Genomic DNA, 14,966 nt, shown 5'->3' on the forward strand with positions numbered 1-14,966 from the left:
CTGGAATAGAGGAGAGTCTTAGGCCAGTTTTCCAGAAAAGCTCTGATTTTGGCGACTTCTTTTGCAAATGCAGTCCTGCTTTCAGGCACAAAGGAATTTTGAAAAGCCTGCTCTTTGCACACAGAAGGGGAAACGCTGCTGTCACTACTTCACCCTGCAGATCTAGGACTATATAGTGCTCTTAGACAGCTGAGAGTGGCTGCCAAAATCTTTACTACGTTTCATTGGAGCGGGCAGGGCCTTTGTTTAGTGCCTTCCTGGGAAATCCATGATCTTTAGGTTCTATTTCCCTCTACAGTACCAGAGCAGGTATTAATAAAGTATCACAAGAATGTTTAGAGAGATCAATAGTGCCATAAAATACAATTAAAACTGCAACTTAAAATAGCTTACCCTGCCAAAAGACTTACTGCATCACATTTTAAAACGTCTCCCTACTCAATGCTGATTTTGCATTACAGCCCGTGTGTGCTGGCTGGCAGAGATGCGTGGATGCACACTTCAGAAGAGAGCACCCTTCTCATCCGTGTCCCTCAATGAACATAATGCTGCTTCTCTGCTCAATGGTCAATTTGCGCACAAGTACCTCTCTAAATTAATTCTCAGAGCAGGTTACTGTTCCCTTATTATGGACCATCTCCAAAATGGTAACCAAACTCACTTGAAGCAGAATGCAAGGAACCATTACTCTCTCACTGCCTGGTGTTAGTTACACGTTTGCACCCTGACTGGCTACTTCGGAAATGAAGATGAAAATCTGACTGACTGAAACTGGAAATTGAAAATAGATTTTTCTTAAGTTCAAAAGCAACACCATAAATCACTAAAATTATTAATTTCAGCACACAGACTTGAGAGTCTGTCTCTGTAACTCTTGTTAAATTGCAGCTGCACAGCAGACATGGGAGCTAGCAGTCTTTTCACCATGTTTTTCTGTGCAGAGTGTGGTTCTCCATTTTAGTCAGGCACTTGGAGCTGCACCTGGCCTCAGATGAAGTGCTTGCTACAAAACCTCAGGTTCCAACTGAAGAGAAAGAGAAACCATGCCACTTCGGTCAGGGATCTGACAGAGGAAAGGAAAACGGAAGGAGAAAAGGATTCCCTGCAATAGTACACTGAATAGTACACTGTTCCAGTAAGTAGCTCCAGCGGTGCTCTGAGTGCACCAGCATGCTCCCGTCGGCACCAAGGGCAGCAGAAGAGCTGGTGACACCAGTCCAGCATGCACAGCACCTGCCCTGGAGCAACAGAATCAGGGCAAGATTGCACTTCTGCTGTCCTCCTCTCCTTCAGGACATTAAGGTGCAGGCAGACATAAGTTGTCAACTCCCGCTGGCTTTAATCCATCCCCACCTCCACTTCTCTTTGCCCACCACAAAAACTAGTCCCTCTGCTGATGCTGCTGCCCCTCAGGTTTGCTCATCACGTGCCTTGGGTGACTTCTCCTAGTCGAGCCAAGTCCTGTCAGCCTGCACCTTGCTGGTGGGGAGCTCGAGATCACTGCCATCTCCATCAGCGCGCCTCTGAGCGGATGCGTGTTAAGTGGCAAGGAAAAGCTCTTCTGGTAAGTGCTTTGGCAACACACCATCAATACTGAGATGGATTAGTCTCCCCATCCCCCCCCCCCCCCTTCTTCTTCACACTCACAATTGTATAGGAGTCCACAGGAGGTAACAGCAGACGACATGTCCAGAAAAGCAGCATACTGCTTGTCCCACTGCAGAGACCCTTCAATTTTAATTACACTAATCAAAACCTACTATTTTATTTTCTCAAACAGATTTTTCCAAATGAAAGAAAGTGAAATACCTATAGCAGAGTCTTGCCAACTTTCTTGCTTTTTTTTCTTTTTTTTTCTTTTCTTTTTTTTTTTTTTTTTTTTAAACTCAACACAGAGTCAAAGAGGAACTCCAGCAAGATGATGCTAACGAAGAAATTGCTGTGATGCTCAAATACAGTTTCCCTTTAAGAATCTGCCAGGGCTAGAGCAGTCACGTGGCAGACTGGTGTGTGTATGGGTCTGTGCGTGCCTGTTTAATAAGCCATGAAGCTCTTTGGCTGAACTAGCATGTCTGTCATGTGGTATAGGGGTTGCCATGGCAAGTACATATGCAGTTTTTGATCTACTTCAGAGACTTAGCAGAATTCAGATTAACATGCAGGAATATGATTTCATAGGAAAAGCTGTCCTTTGCTTAGCCTAACAGTTCAGATGTGAAACTGAAACAATTTAAAATATCTGCTGAAAAGTTTTAATCAGCATGTCACAAATACCATTTAGCTCAAAACAATAGCCCTTCAACGTGAATCCCATCAGTTGTCTTTGAAAGCAGCTGTGTACTTGTCACATGTTGCAGTGCATGAATTTCTGTACACTTTTCCATTTAAATTCACAGAAAATTGTATTCCTGCTCCAGCCAACAAAACAAGGACAATTATTCCAGTGAAAAAACAAAAAAAATCCTGTGAAAGGTGTCCCTGATACTGAAGTAGAAAAGGTCTTCAGGTTTTAATACCTGGTACCAAAGTTAAGAAGCTTGCTCATACAACAGGCTGATGCACACCTGCATCACACGGACTTCCACGCAGCAAGAGAATACGGCTGAAGCCACTTGCAACTCAAAGCCAGACTTGGAGAGAGAACTGTTTCTGCAGGAGCAGTCAGAGGACTGTTCTGACTGACTGAGGCCAGCTCCAACCAAACACACCGCTCCTGTACTGCTGGAAACCTCACCATGGTGCCAACAGACCTTCGGCACGCCTTGACCTGAGCTCATCAGTGTTTAGTACATGTTCAGGTGATTTTCATGTGTGCTACTGCTCCAGAGAAAAGATTTCCAAGTCCTGAAATAATTTTTGATGCTACTGAACAAGCTTCAAGCAAAAACATTACAAGGAGTCTAACCATACAGACTGAGTGCCCGAGCCTCTAAGCAATTGAGTAAAGGCAGGCAGACCTCAATACAACACAATTTTTTAATAAAAGTTAGCCCTTTGTTTCCTTGCTTTTCATAAAAAGTCCTTGAAAAAGAATAACCTATATTGAAAAGACAATTGATTCTCGGTGTTTCCTTCCAGCAATGAAACCAAATAAAAACTAAATTTGAGTTAAAGCCAAGTGGATTCCTCTCCCCCTCCTACACTGGCTTCCAAACTCTTCCAACAGCCCCATTCATGCCTGTAATTACCACCAACGCATGTCATCAGGAGATGCAGAGCCTTCCCACCAAGCAGGGAACAAGATGTTGCTTTTGTTCTTTCCCCTTCTTAGAAGATACTGTGTTTGGGTTTTGCAGGTTAATTTTGAATCCTTCTCCTTTTTAACCTTATGCTTCTTACTCCACTTAGATTCTCCGTGTCCCCATACACATCTCACTTCCACTGTGTATCATATCCTTTCCTCCAATAGCAATAAAAGGAAAAATCTCCATTGCAAATCTCTTGCTGATTTAAACAAACCTGAATACTAAAACATGAAGTGATGCTCTAGGATTTCCTCTCCTCTATTAAAATGGGTTGCATTTATTGTTGATTGATAATCTGATATCCATAAAATTGGACACCTGCATTACTACATTTACAATCAAGAGGTTTCTCCCATAGCAAAATTGCCGAACAGAGTATATGGATTTTTACTGAAACTGTTTTGAATCTGTTTACAGAAGATGAATATCAAAATCTAGCCACTGAAGTACTGGATGCAGTTTCAAGATGCAAATAACAAATTTTGCTGCACAACTGTTTTTTGTTTATTACAAAATTGCTGACATCTCTCAGGTTCATCTCATTACCAGAAATTAGAAAAATGAGATCACTAGTCAGAGCTCCTACTAATGTGATTTTGGTGTTAGCAGTCTAATTTTTTAATTAGCCTCTCTTTGTTTCCTGATTCAGACCTGCACATTGTGGAAGGCTGCAGGATTTTCTGTCAGAGTTACAAAGCTGGGCACAAAACAACTTGTCATGCTCCCCAATACCTCTGTTTCAGCCCTGAGCCTTCTGCAGACAGCAGGAATTTGCTTCTCCATAGCTGCATGCAGAGAAGCAAAACAAACTTTATGTTTAATTATAGAAGATTATTCTCTAGATGGGCTACATTTTTAAACAATCTTTTTTGCAATACTAAAGGACTCAGCAGTTTCCTTTTGTCTTTAAAGATTCAATTAAAAGTATGTTTCAGAAATTAAATTACAGCATGAAATTAGCTAAGGGTATGAAATACTGCATTTGCCCTAGCATTCAGGGAAAGGCTGTACAAAGCAATTCACTTAATGGCTCCTAACATGTGATCTCAACTTAATAACTAAAGTGCCCTCAGCTAGCAGAGGATCTACTGGTGAGATATGCCCTATATAACCCACCAAAAGGAAGAATGGATTAAATGCAGGTATATTTTGTTAATTTATGGTAAGCCCCCTGCAGTCATTCTCATTTTTGATCTTTTAAAACATTACAATTTTGTCACATAACATGCTTGTCAGCAGGCGTATTTCTCTGTGTTTTGGCTGGCTGTGGCCCTCTGTCTTCAAGCGTTCCAGAAGCATCTGCCCGGGTCTATTGGAAGCATTTCTTTCTCTCCATCTTTTGGAGAGTACTGCTGGATGTAATTCATCACAGCCACCAGGGATACACTTCAGTTTATTCTGTGGTGTACTAATACAGGGAAGGAAATGAGCAGTCCCCTAACTCTTCAGCTGTCCCTTTAGTCACTGGTTGGGTACAATTTCGACTCGTGCTGTGTGCTGCCCTTGCGCACGCACAGTGTTAGTGCTACGGAGGAGTCTAACCCATTTGGGATCCTTGGGTACTGTGCAATAACAAAACAAAAACCAATTCCACTTACGACTGCTGTTCTGGGACCAGAACAGCTCACTTGGTTCATTCGTAGGCTCCCCAGCAGCACCCGAGCCCAGCGGGGCTCCCCCCAGGACTGAGCGGATCCTGCCCTGCGCTGCTGGCACCGCGGTATTGCTAAAGACTCTGTGCCAACAACACTTTTCACTTTTTTTTTAAAATATATATTTCTAAACTGATTTCACTTAGGATTACAACACAAATTAGAATAGAAAGCCAGAAAAAATAAAGTGAGTCTCAAATTAACTATAAAACCTACAGCTAGTAATGTCTCTGCAATCTATTTCTTCTCTAATCTCTCCTTTCTCCCATTTCATAAAAATCTAATCAGTACAAATGCACATTCCTATTTCATACGCATTTTAGCCACTGATCTAGGTCAATCTGGCAACAAGGTGCCCATCACCTGATGCTTCTGTCGCAGAGGTGGTCTGCTGAAATTCTGTATTTTCAAGGGTATACCTAAGAGCCAACTCTCTTCTTTAGGCTAAGAAAATAAAGATTCTGATCAAATTGTCAAGGACCATACCATGTTTATGTTTTCCTGTGAAGGAAAAGGAGTAAATAAGAAGCATATGTAGCCTGTCAGAAGGGTGCTGAGAAAGAGAAGAGGCAAAGTGAACAAATGCCTACCAGCTGGGTGGGGCATGAAATAATCTGTATTATCATTAACAGGAAAATACATACAGGTGTGATTTATGGCCCCAGAAAGAGCAAGGGACTGAGCTGGTTTGCTGAAATAACATGTTTGTCTTCAACTTTATGAACAGCTATTGTTAAACAATAGATTTTCCTGAAGGTACAGAAGGATTCAGTCGTTATACTAGTGCTAGCACAGATCTTTGGTTCTGCTGTATTGTCTGACTGGTGCTCATTACAGACAGTTTTGGCAGAGCTTCCTACATGCATGTGCATGAACATGCTTTGCGCAGGCTGAGGAGTGTGGCTAGCTGCAATTTTACTGCTTATGGGTCACAAGACTACTTTCTGTATGTCTTCATATTAGTGCTTCAGGCTGTAACATGAATTCTTAATCCAGGTCACAGCCAACGACAGCATTTGTCAGGTGTCACTGAACTTCAGCGTGGAGTACATTGTGGTTACTGGAAGCCTTGAACGAACGAGAACAGATCGATGCTTGCATTCTGCCAGCAGTCCTGGCTAGGCTTGCTAGTGTTACATGACATCAATTGTGCTGTTGTACTGAATGCATTTCTTCATTAATGAACTCCAACCTAGATTAGTTATAAAGACTTTATCTGGGAATGCTTCAAAATAGTCTTGCCCTTTTTTTTTTTTTTAATCCAGTCTTCACAATAGCAGTTTTTATTTTTTTCTGCCATTGGTAAACACTATGCAATTTCACAGTGTATTTGAAGACATTTTTCAAAGCACATGCAAGCCTCTGACTAGAAATAGCAGCACCACCAGAACCCTACAGGCTTATGCAAAACATCTACTTAACAGCTCTACGTGCATTTGTCTTGCTAAGGAGGACTTCTTGGTAAGAGGCAATGCTGGATAATTTTAACTTGAAAGTTAAAATTACAATCACATTCTCTCATTATAGTGTAATAAAGAGATAGTGAGAAAACTAGAAACAAAGTTAGCATAGGAACAAATGGCTGAACTGTACATTATGATCCATCCTCCCCCCAGCACTAGACAACCTTTACAGTCCCTTCCAACCCAAACCATTCCACGATTCTGTGATTCTGTCATCTCCCAGGGGTACACCAGACCTTCTCCGCAATGACTCAGGCTGCTGAGAGCACATGAGACTGTAGGTTGTGTGTGAACATCCGTCCAAATGGAGTTGGACCACGGCCAGCTCACTCATTTACACAGGTGGTCAGACAGCCTGCAATAGCAATAGTGTGGAGCCACTTAGACTGGATCTTCACTAGAAGAGGGCTCTGTAACCCACTTATAAGTCCTTTGGGCTCTCTCTGACCCCATGCTTCTAATTATGCTTTTAAATATAGCAAATGAATCTTGAGCCAAAATGCACCTGCTTATGTAGTGGACCAGTACACGCCTGGGCAATTTGTGAAGTGATGAAGGGGAAGAGATCTCGTACTTCCCCCTGAAAAAGAGTAAAAGGAGTAGGCAGAAGCCCTAAAAACATGGAAGATTTATAGAAAACAACATCAATGTTTAAATACCAAACTGGAGATGATTTTATTTATTTTTAAAAACTTTGGATTACCCAGTTGCTATCAGCAACTATGGTAAGTTTTAAATAGCATCTGTTGCGTGACTGTCCTAAAATAAAACTTCTCAGAAGAGCAGCAATAGCAATATAATATAGTTTGCATTGTGTCTGTTGTTTATTTTCTATGGCAATAATACAGGCAACCATATGGATACAAGCATTTGGAAAGGAGGATTTGCTGGCTAGACCACCACATCTGTTTACTTATAAAATACAACCAAAATACATTTGGAGGTCACTGACTGCACAACCATTTTACTTACTCTTGATGAAAAAACTGTCAATGCTACTCTTTCTAAATCAACTCAACTTCAAAAGAGGCTATCATTCTTATAAGAAAAAGGTTATGAAATCATACTAAAATTAGTCTCTATCGTACCTCATCAGACACTTCAACCATAAAGGCGGTATAACAATATTAATTTAATCCAGGATGAAATCAGCATGCAACACATCCAGGAGAAAGAAAACTGAACCAATGCCACACGCATAACTTTCTTGTAACCCATGCCCTTTGATTAAGGGAGCATATACTACCAACTCCATATCCAAAGCCCACATTCATTGAGGGAACTTACATTTGAATTAAAAACAGAACACCAGAAGCAGCCGCACACATACACAAATCCTCCACACCAAGACAAACCATTAACAACAGGTTCGTAAGCTAGTAACTTACAACATCTCAATGACGTGCTTGAAGGTATTTTAATTGAGCCCCTCACCATGATCAGAAAAAATTATTTTACTTCCTTGACATTTTTCTTGAGGTCTGGCTGTAAGCATATTGTAACCTAGCAAGCATACATTCCAAATTTAGAAATGTCTAGTTCACTATGCAAAATTTCAACTACAGGCAAATGTTCAGAAAAAAAACAAGCAGTATTTTAAACATTATTTTGCCTAAAGTATTTCTCTGATTTCAATACATTATTGAAATTAAGTTTATTATAAACAGTAAGATCATAATGAAATTATTTTCCTTTGGTTATTTTTATTCTGGTAGAAACTTTTGATAGAAACACATAACATGACCTCATACTCTAAGTTAACACACATTTTCTCAGCTAAACAGAGCTTTTGGCTGTGAATAGTCCCATACATAGAAGAATTTTTATATTTGCTTGCTGTCGCCCATACTTGATAACACTTAACTTTTAGCCAAAGGACACAACTTATGTCTTGTTTATGAAGAAACCTAAGGACATAATCTACAGAAAACTACAGACAGGCAATACCTGAACTCAATTGCCTCCACAATCTTAAAAAAAAAAAAAAAAGAAAAAGGGAGAGAGAGAGCAAGAGAAAAATATTATCTTACTTTTGCCGATGGGTTAGTCTTCTTCAATATTTGAGTTGTCATAGAAAGGAGAGGTTAGGATGACAGCTGTTCATTACAATTCCTTCTTTATTACAAGAGCTTAACTCTGCCACTGGCTGGCTGGCCCATTTCTGCTAGCTTTAGCACAAACAGTGCTCTTAAAAGCTCCTCCTCTTGACAGCATCTGTCTGGATACTTCCCTCAACAAGCAGAAACAAGGCTTTGCACAGAGCCATTTAGGTGCTGGGAATGAGCTAGGAGTCAGGGAAACCATCAGAAGCAGAAATATTTTGGTGGCGACATCCAAGATTTGGCAGGCAGAAATGCATGCCTACTGACACCACCAGCTTCACACTAGAGCAGTCACATTTTTGTAGTATTACAAATCAAAATGTCAACCCCCCCAACAAAAACAGTATCTTAAATGATACCTAAAAACCAGAAGCCAAAACTTTGAAAGCATGCATCTCCTATGAAAGTGTGCAACCCCTGCCACTCCCTATGATTAATGCAACATGCCTCAGCCTTAAAAGAAAGAGGAGGAAGGGTTCATTATTTCTTACTAATGCTTTGTACTTACACAATTTTAGAAAAAATCACCAATGAAGTATCACACAAGACTAAATATAATAGATGCAAAGTATTTAAATATATGTATTTCAATTAAGGATGAGTAAGGAAGCAACTGCTTATTATAAGAGGTGCCTTAAGTAAACTCAGAATTCTCACCTTTTCCCTGGCACCCAGAACAGCAGAGCCCAATCTACCTTCTGTTCCCAGAAACACTGCCTATGGCAGATACTGTATCATCGCAAATGTAGGTCTCACAGTACTGCAACTTACTCCCAGTGAAACTAATGCTGCTTCGTAACTTTATTTGTAATTTATAAGCTCTGTGGGCAACATGCCAGTGTATTCTCTTGGTCTGAACACAGCCTCCTGAACAGACAACGATCAAGTAAGTGAGTCCAGACAAATAAAAGAAGGAAGAGGGTCTAAAAATTAGGCTTAAAATGTATGCGCACTAATATTTACTGTGGCTTACTCCCAGCTAACTGATCAGCATGTTAACCTTATTTTCTCTGCATGATCGCTAAGTACTCTACTAAAATTAGGTCAGAAATTCAGATCAGATCAGCTGACTCAGCCCAGCAAGATCAGACAAAGGCTAGTTGTTTTTTTTTCCAATGCGATGCATGGTTTATCCCCTTCAATTTACAATAGATCCATACATTTTTCCCCACAATTAACCTATCAGAACCACAGAGAATGAAATAGCAATCATGCTAACGGTACATCAGTGCTCTTGAAGAAACACAACACAAATGTATCCTTTTGTAAGGCAAAAATATAATTGCACTTTTTTTTTTTTAGGGTCATTTTTCAGATCTTGTTTCCAAACTGCCAATGCTAATGCATTTCAATGAAGTTTTAAGTCATTCAGCATGGTTATCAGATGACTCAGGTAAATAACAGATTCTTTGCAATAATGTTTGTGTGGATACCAACACTGTATTAATATTAAATAAAGCGCTCATTAATTTGTTAATATACATGAACAGCCTACTTCTCAAAGAGACCATCTGAACACCAACACTGAATAGCTCCTCAAAAATTAAATCATCAGACTTATGCAATTTTCAGTAGGTGCCAAAGACTTGCAACTGCTTTATTTTGATTCCTGCCATCAAAAGGAGCGTGTTTGCTGGAACCCCCTCTCCTGCTCAAAATCTACCTGCTGGGAGTCGCAGGGGAAGGCTCCCTTGTTGCTACGGAGATTGTTTTCGGCTGTTGATAGTCTCCAGACTGTTAGCACTGCTATCACTGCACATGTGCACCATTTGCTATCTAGGCCACACTATCAGGAAATAGGGTAATATAAATACCCATGAAGATAAGGTAAAGACATAAGGAAACTAGTACAGAACAAAGAAGAAATCAATAATCCTACTTTACCTTTTCTGACTGCCGTGTTTCAGTAGACATGGGCTTGGGTGAACCTCTGGAGGTTACTACAGGGAGCAGACTTGATTGCAATCAGCCTAAGTGACTTTAGACGTCATTGTTCCTGTAGTCAAATCAGTTGTTTTCCCTTAGTCTGTCATTGCTCTTAGTTGTACTGATCAAGGGTTGATCATGAATATCTATTTTCCGTTCCCAAGTTTACACAGGGAAAAGATAGAAAAAGTCTAGGTAAAGAAAACATTTTCTAAGATTTCCTAGGGTGTTTTTCCTACTCCATTTCCTTAGAAGGATATTGCATGCACACACACACACCAATGCTACTGCAATAAGCCAAATGGGTGGGGAGTAGAGGGGCCTACCGTGAACACAGTTTCGCACAGAATAGTGCTATATCCAAGAAATGTTGGTGCCTATAAATCACATACACACACATTTATGCATGCACAACGCACACATACTGTTCCTCAGATAAACCCACAGCATTGCTGGGAATCTTCCTTGCATTTTCTGACACTACCTGGGGAGCAGAGCTCTGTTTCAGCCATCTCTGTGTAACGTAAGCAGAGAAATTCATGATTTGGCTCAGCCCTAAATCATCAACACTTATCCAGACCTCTTCATCAAATCACTTTGCCAGAATCAATAAACAAAACCACACAAAACAACCACAAGGTTGGAAATACTATTACCACCATTCAAGTTAGGTATGGAGAAGCTTAAGAACCAGGTAGGTCCAAAACCTACTCCCATGCCTCAAGAAACTTATTTACAACAAAGCCTGTTCTGGCATTTAGTGACCTTTATGATCACTCATAAAAGTGCTCGTGAAAGGCTTAGCCAGAACACAGCCTAATTAGCTGTCAACCCTAAAGACCATATTCTAAATAAATATGTATACATTGACAGTTTAACAGCTTATCAAACGAAGTTGCCACCACAAGGACCGAGGAATTTATTTTTGCAGCACTTGTAAATTAATGAAAAAGTGAAATTTCAATAAATTCAAAAAAGTTCAAATTAGATTTGTAAATAATTTTCTTCAGTGGGAAAAGCCAATAATTTAAGATCATAGAATAATTAAGGCTGGAAAAGACCTCTGAGATCATCTAGTCCAACCGTCCACTTACGACCAATATTTCCCACAGATAAGAAGGTACTTTTCATCTCACTACTTTAGAACAGTGGTTTACTGACTAGCACTTTTGCTTAGCAGGTGAGACATTCAAATTTTTCCTCTTCTTCATATAACTATAATTTAACTCCCCCTTACCATCAGACCCTACTCATCCCTCTTGGAAGTTCTGCAGTGTATGTAACTACAGTAGTCAAAAGAAAGAGAAGACTAAAACTGCAGGGTTTCTTGTGGTTGTTATTGTTTTGTTTTTTACTGCTAAAGGCACTCATCTTCAACACAAATTTTCCAGTACCTGCTCCCAGGAACACTAAATGAAACTCGCAAGAATTAAACAAAATGCATAAATCCTGCATAGATCAAAACAAAACAAAAACTGCATTTATTTGATGCAAGAAAAAACGTTTTTCTTTGTCAAGTCACGCATAGCATAGCTCCTGCTACAAGCTACCTATGCCTTTGACTCCTCAACAGTTTGAATCCCTCTAAACATCACCCAGAAGGAACTGACAAGGTAACTAGTCCAGAAGACACAAAAACAAACATTGCATTGGCTCTTATTATTCACTTTAATTACACATTCTTATATCCTCTACAGAAACCAAATTAGTGGAAATCCAGATAATTCTAATTCCTGGAATGTAAAGCAGCCATTATTTTGCTTTATGTTGCTTCTTCTCCTTCCCCCAAACTATATGGGCTGCTCTTTTCCTTTTAACATTCCATCAAAATTACCAGACTACTGAGGCGTCACTGGAATGTTCACAGCACAGCATGTCTGTTATACCTGGATGTACAGTACCCAAGACATGGCATAAAATTTAATCACTTAAGCTGAAATATGGAAAATTCATGCTGGGGGGAAAAAAATTCAAAGGACCCCTACCAGTTTGTGCTCAAGCCATCCATTTTCATATAAAAGTTTAGCATTTAGATGGATGGTTTAATTGTATTACACAATTTGCCCATTTTGAGAAAATACACATTTTGGACATGCAAATGTGTGTGTGAGTATACGTGTACATAGATAAATAACTCTCTAGATAGATAGATAGATAAATAACTATCCCACGCACCCTTCTTTTCCTGTCAAAAAGACTGCAGAGATTTCATTGCTATCCTCTGGCACAAGAGGCCACATCGTGTAAGCGCTCCTCTCATTAACTGTCAATTAAAATTGATGGAATTGTTCAAGAGACATTATGGGGTTATGCCCATCAGGTGTGTGATCCACTTCAAATATTCAAACAAATACAATTTATTTTTTTGTTACTGACTTCAGTGAGCGCAGAATGGTGAAGAAGTCAAATAACACAAGAGAAAATTTTTGTAGATACCAATTAGGGAGCTTTGAAAGCTTATCAGAATCTGTAACCAACTCAAGAAGAATCTGTTTTCATCTGTGAGGCTGTCCCTATTTGCAAGGGTTTGCACAATACATCTTTGCACAAAGTAGACACTGTTGAACTAAAAGCACCAGGTGGCTGAGGACCTATTTTCCATTAGATATAGGTCTCCAATTGCAAACACCTAGAATTTTTGTTACAAATCACACCTGCTGAAGACGCCACACATACTTAAATCTAACACATTTTGATGGGAATACTCTCTTCCATTGAGGAGAGGAGAACCATTCAGTACTGTGTCTATACAATATAATACACATGCAATTAGCAGCCTGACACAGGCCTGTAATGCCTTTTTTTGTGTTTTTTGTTTTTTGTTTTTTTTTTAAACCAACAAGCAGCTGGAAGTCAACTGATCTAAGCAGATTTACCACTGCTGAGACTCTGAGCCCCTCACTGTTCATTCACTCTGCCAGACCACTCATCTTTTTATCAAAATATTTACCGTTTTATTGCTTCTTCTTGTTTTCGGCGTTTTTCGCTCTTTTCTTTCAAGTAAGCCAGGTTTGTTTCATTCCTCATGCGATCATTCTCTCGAGCAATGTCTGATGCATTCTGTATAACCAAGCCATCATAGGCCTTCATCCCCATATCTTCAATGTACTGGAGAAAAGCGCCCAAAGTGACCTCCTCCTGATTAGAACTCATCATCTTGCAGGAGATAATGAACAAAGGAAAGCAACGTTTCCTGCAGGTTGAAAAACACATAATACCTTGATCAGTAGGAAAATAACTTATGGTTTATGACAGCGAGACTGTGTCAATTATAATTAACATCTCTATAAGAACTTTTATACTTTCTCCTGTCTAAAGGACAATAAACAAAGCAATTCAGAACACAGAACTGTATTATTATAGAGACAAGAAGACAAAACCCTACAACCTCTTCTTTCAAGTGATGCTGATCCATCCAATTATATATTGTTCAAATCCCCAAAATTATGTGGATTATAAGGTTTTCTCCCACCCCTTGCTTTTCCTAACAGCTTTCAGTTGCAAGGACATTGTTTTCCCCGAATCTTGGTTTGAAGTGGACTGAAAAAGTTTCCAAGGACAACAGATCCTTTTTACAGTTTAGACACAGCTACACCAAAGCAAATCACCAGAAAAAAATTCCTGTTCTGCAGAATATTTCCACCTCAAAAAACTGAGGTGGAAAATACCGTTCCATTTTTTAGAACAAAAAAGTTCAATTTTCTCTTCAGGTTCAAAATCTAGAAAGAAGTATTGTAAAATAGCTTCCCGTACTTCTCAGTAACACAGAAATGAATCCATGAGCCCCTAGTCATCTGCTGCCCGGCAGCATATTAGCTTGAAGCCCCGAGAACAGACAAGAAAACTCAGCTCAGCTGGGACCTTCAGAACTGTGAAGTGCTTGAGTTCTCCAAGCTTCTGTATTTCTTCCACAGGTATGACAGACACTTGCATTTACAGCACCTCCAGCTACACAGCGTGGAGCTGGCACGCACTGGGATCCCCAGCCCACTTATGGCTCCATGGCAGGAAGCCTAAAGGCTCTCAGAAAGGCCTGAAGGCTTCCCACTCAGAAGCAGACAGCCTTGGAGTCACAACAACCCCGGTGTGCAGGCATCAATAAATACTACAGGTGACTAAAGACAAGGTGTAACTTGAAAAAACATATTGGCCAGCTAAATTCTGTACAACCAGATTAACAAGCTGTTATGTGAGTAATACAGAATGTTAAAAAGCAGGCGTGCACCACCTTATTTTACATGCTGATTGCAGCCTTCCTGCTCTAAGGTACAGAGATGCTACGATCTTGACTGGCGCTGTCCCGCACCCCGCTGTGAGGGGGCCGCCATCTTACAACCGAGGCCTGACGCGGGGTGATGGAGCGAGGCACCGGCAGGCCTGGCGGCTGCACGCCGCTCCAAGGCCCGCTTGCCTCGTCGCTGCGAGAGCAGCCCTCCCTTCCTGCAGAAGGATGCTGTGACTTCTCGGAATGTGCCTGAGAACGGTGCCAGCACTGCTACTAGAAGTGATCTTACTGAATAGGCATTGAGTAGCCTGTCTGCACACAGATTTTTAGGGGCAGAGCCCCTGCGTAATCAT

General features: G+C 40.4%; 1 protein-coding gene across 7 annotated transcripts in view; it reads right to left on the reverse strand.

The window, feature by feature from the left end:
• The window catches only part of NYAP2 (neuronal tyrosine-phosphorylated phosphoinositide-3-kinase adaptor 2), a 166,047-nt gene that overhangs the window by 115,639 nt on the left and 35,442 nt on the right, over positions 1-14,966 (reverse strand). For 6 of the 7 annotated variants that reach the window (XM_083847817.1, XM_083847816.1, XM_083847821.1 and 3 more), the window contains one exon: positions 13,339-13,581. In XM_083847817.1, coding sequence (XP_083703943.1) covers positions 13,339-13,581 — 243 coding nt within the window. Of the gene's footprint in view, positions 1-8,390; positions 13,313-13,338; positions 13,582-14,966 lie in introns of those variants that run through there. The other variant, XM_083847824.1, reaches the window with a different exon arrangement.

The sequence above is a fragment of the Anser anser genome, assembly GCF_964211835.1.
Source record: "Anser anser genome assembly, chromosome: 9".
In the NCBI taxonomy this organism is placed as follows: Eukaryota; Metazoa; Chordata; class Aves; order Anseriformes; family Anatidae; genus Anser; species Anser anser.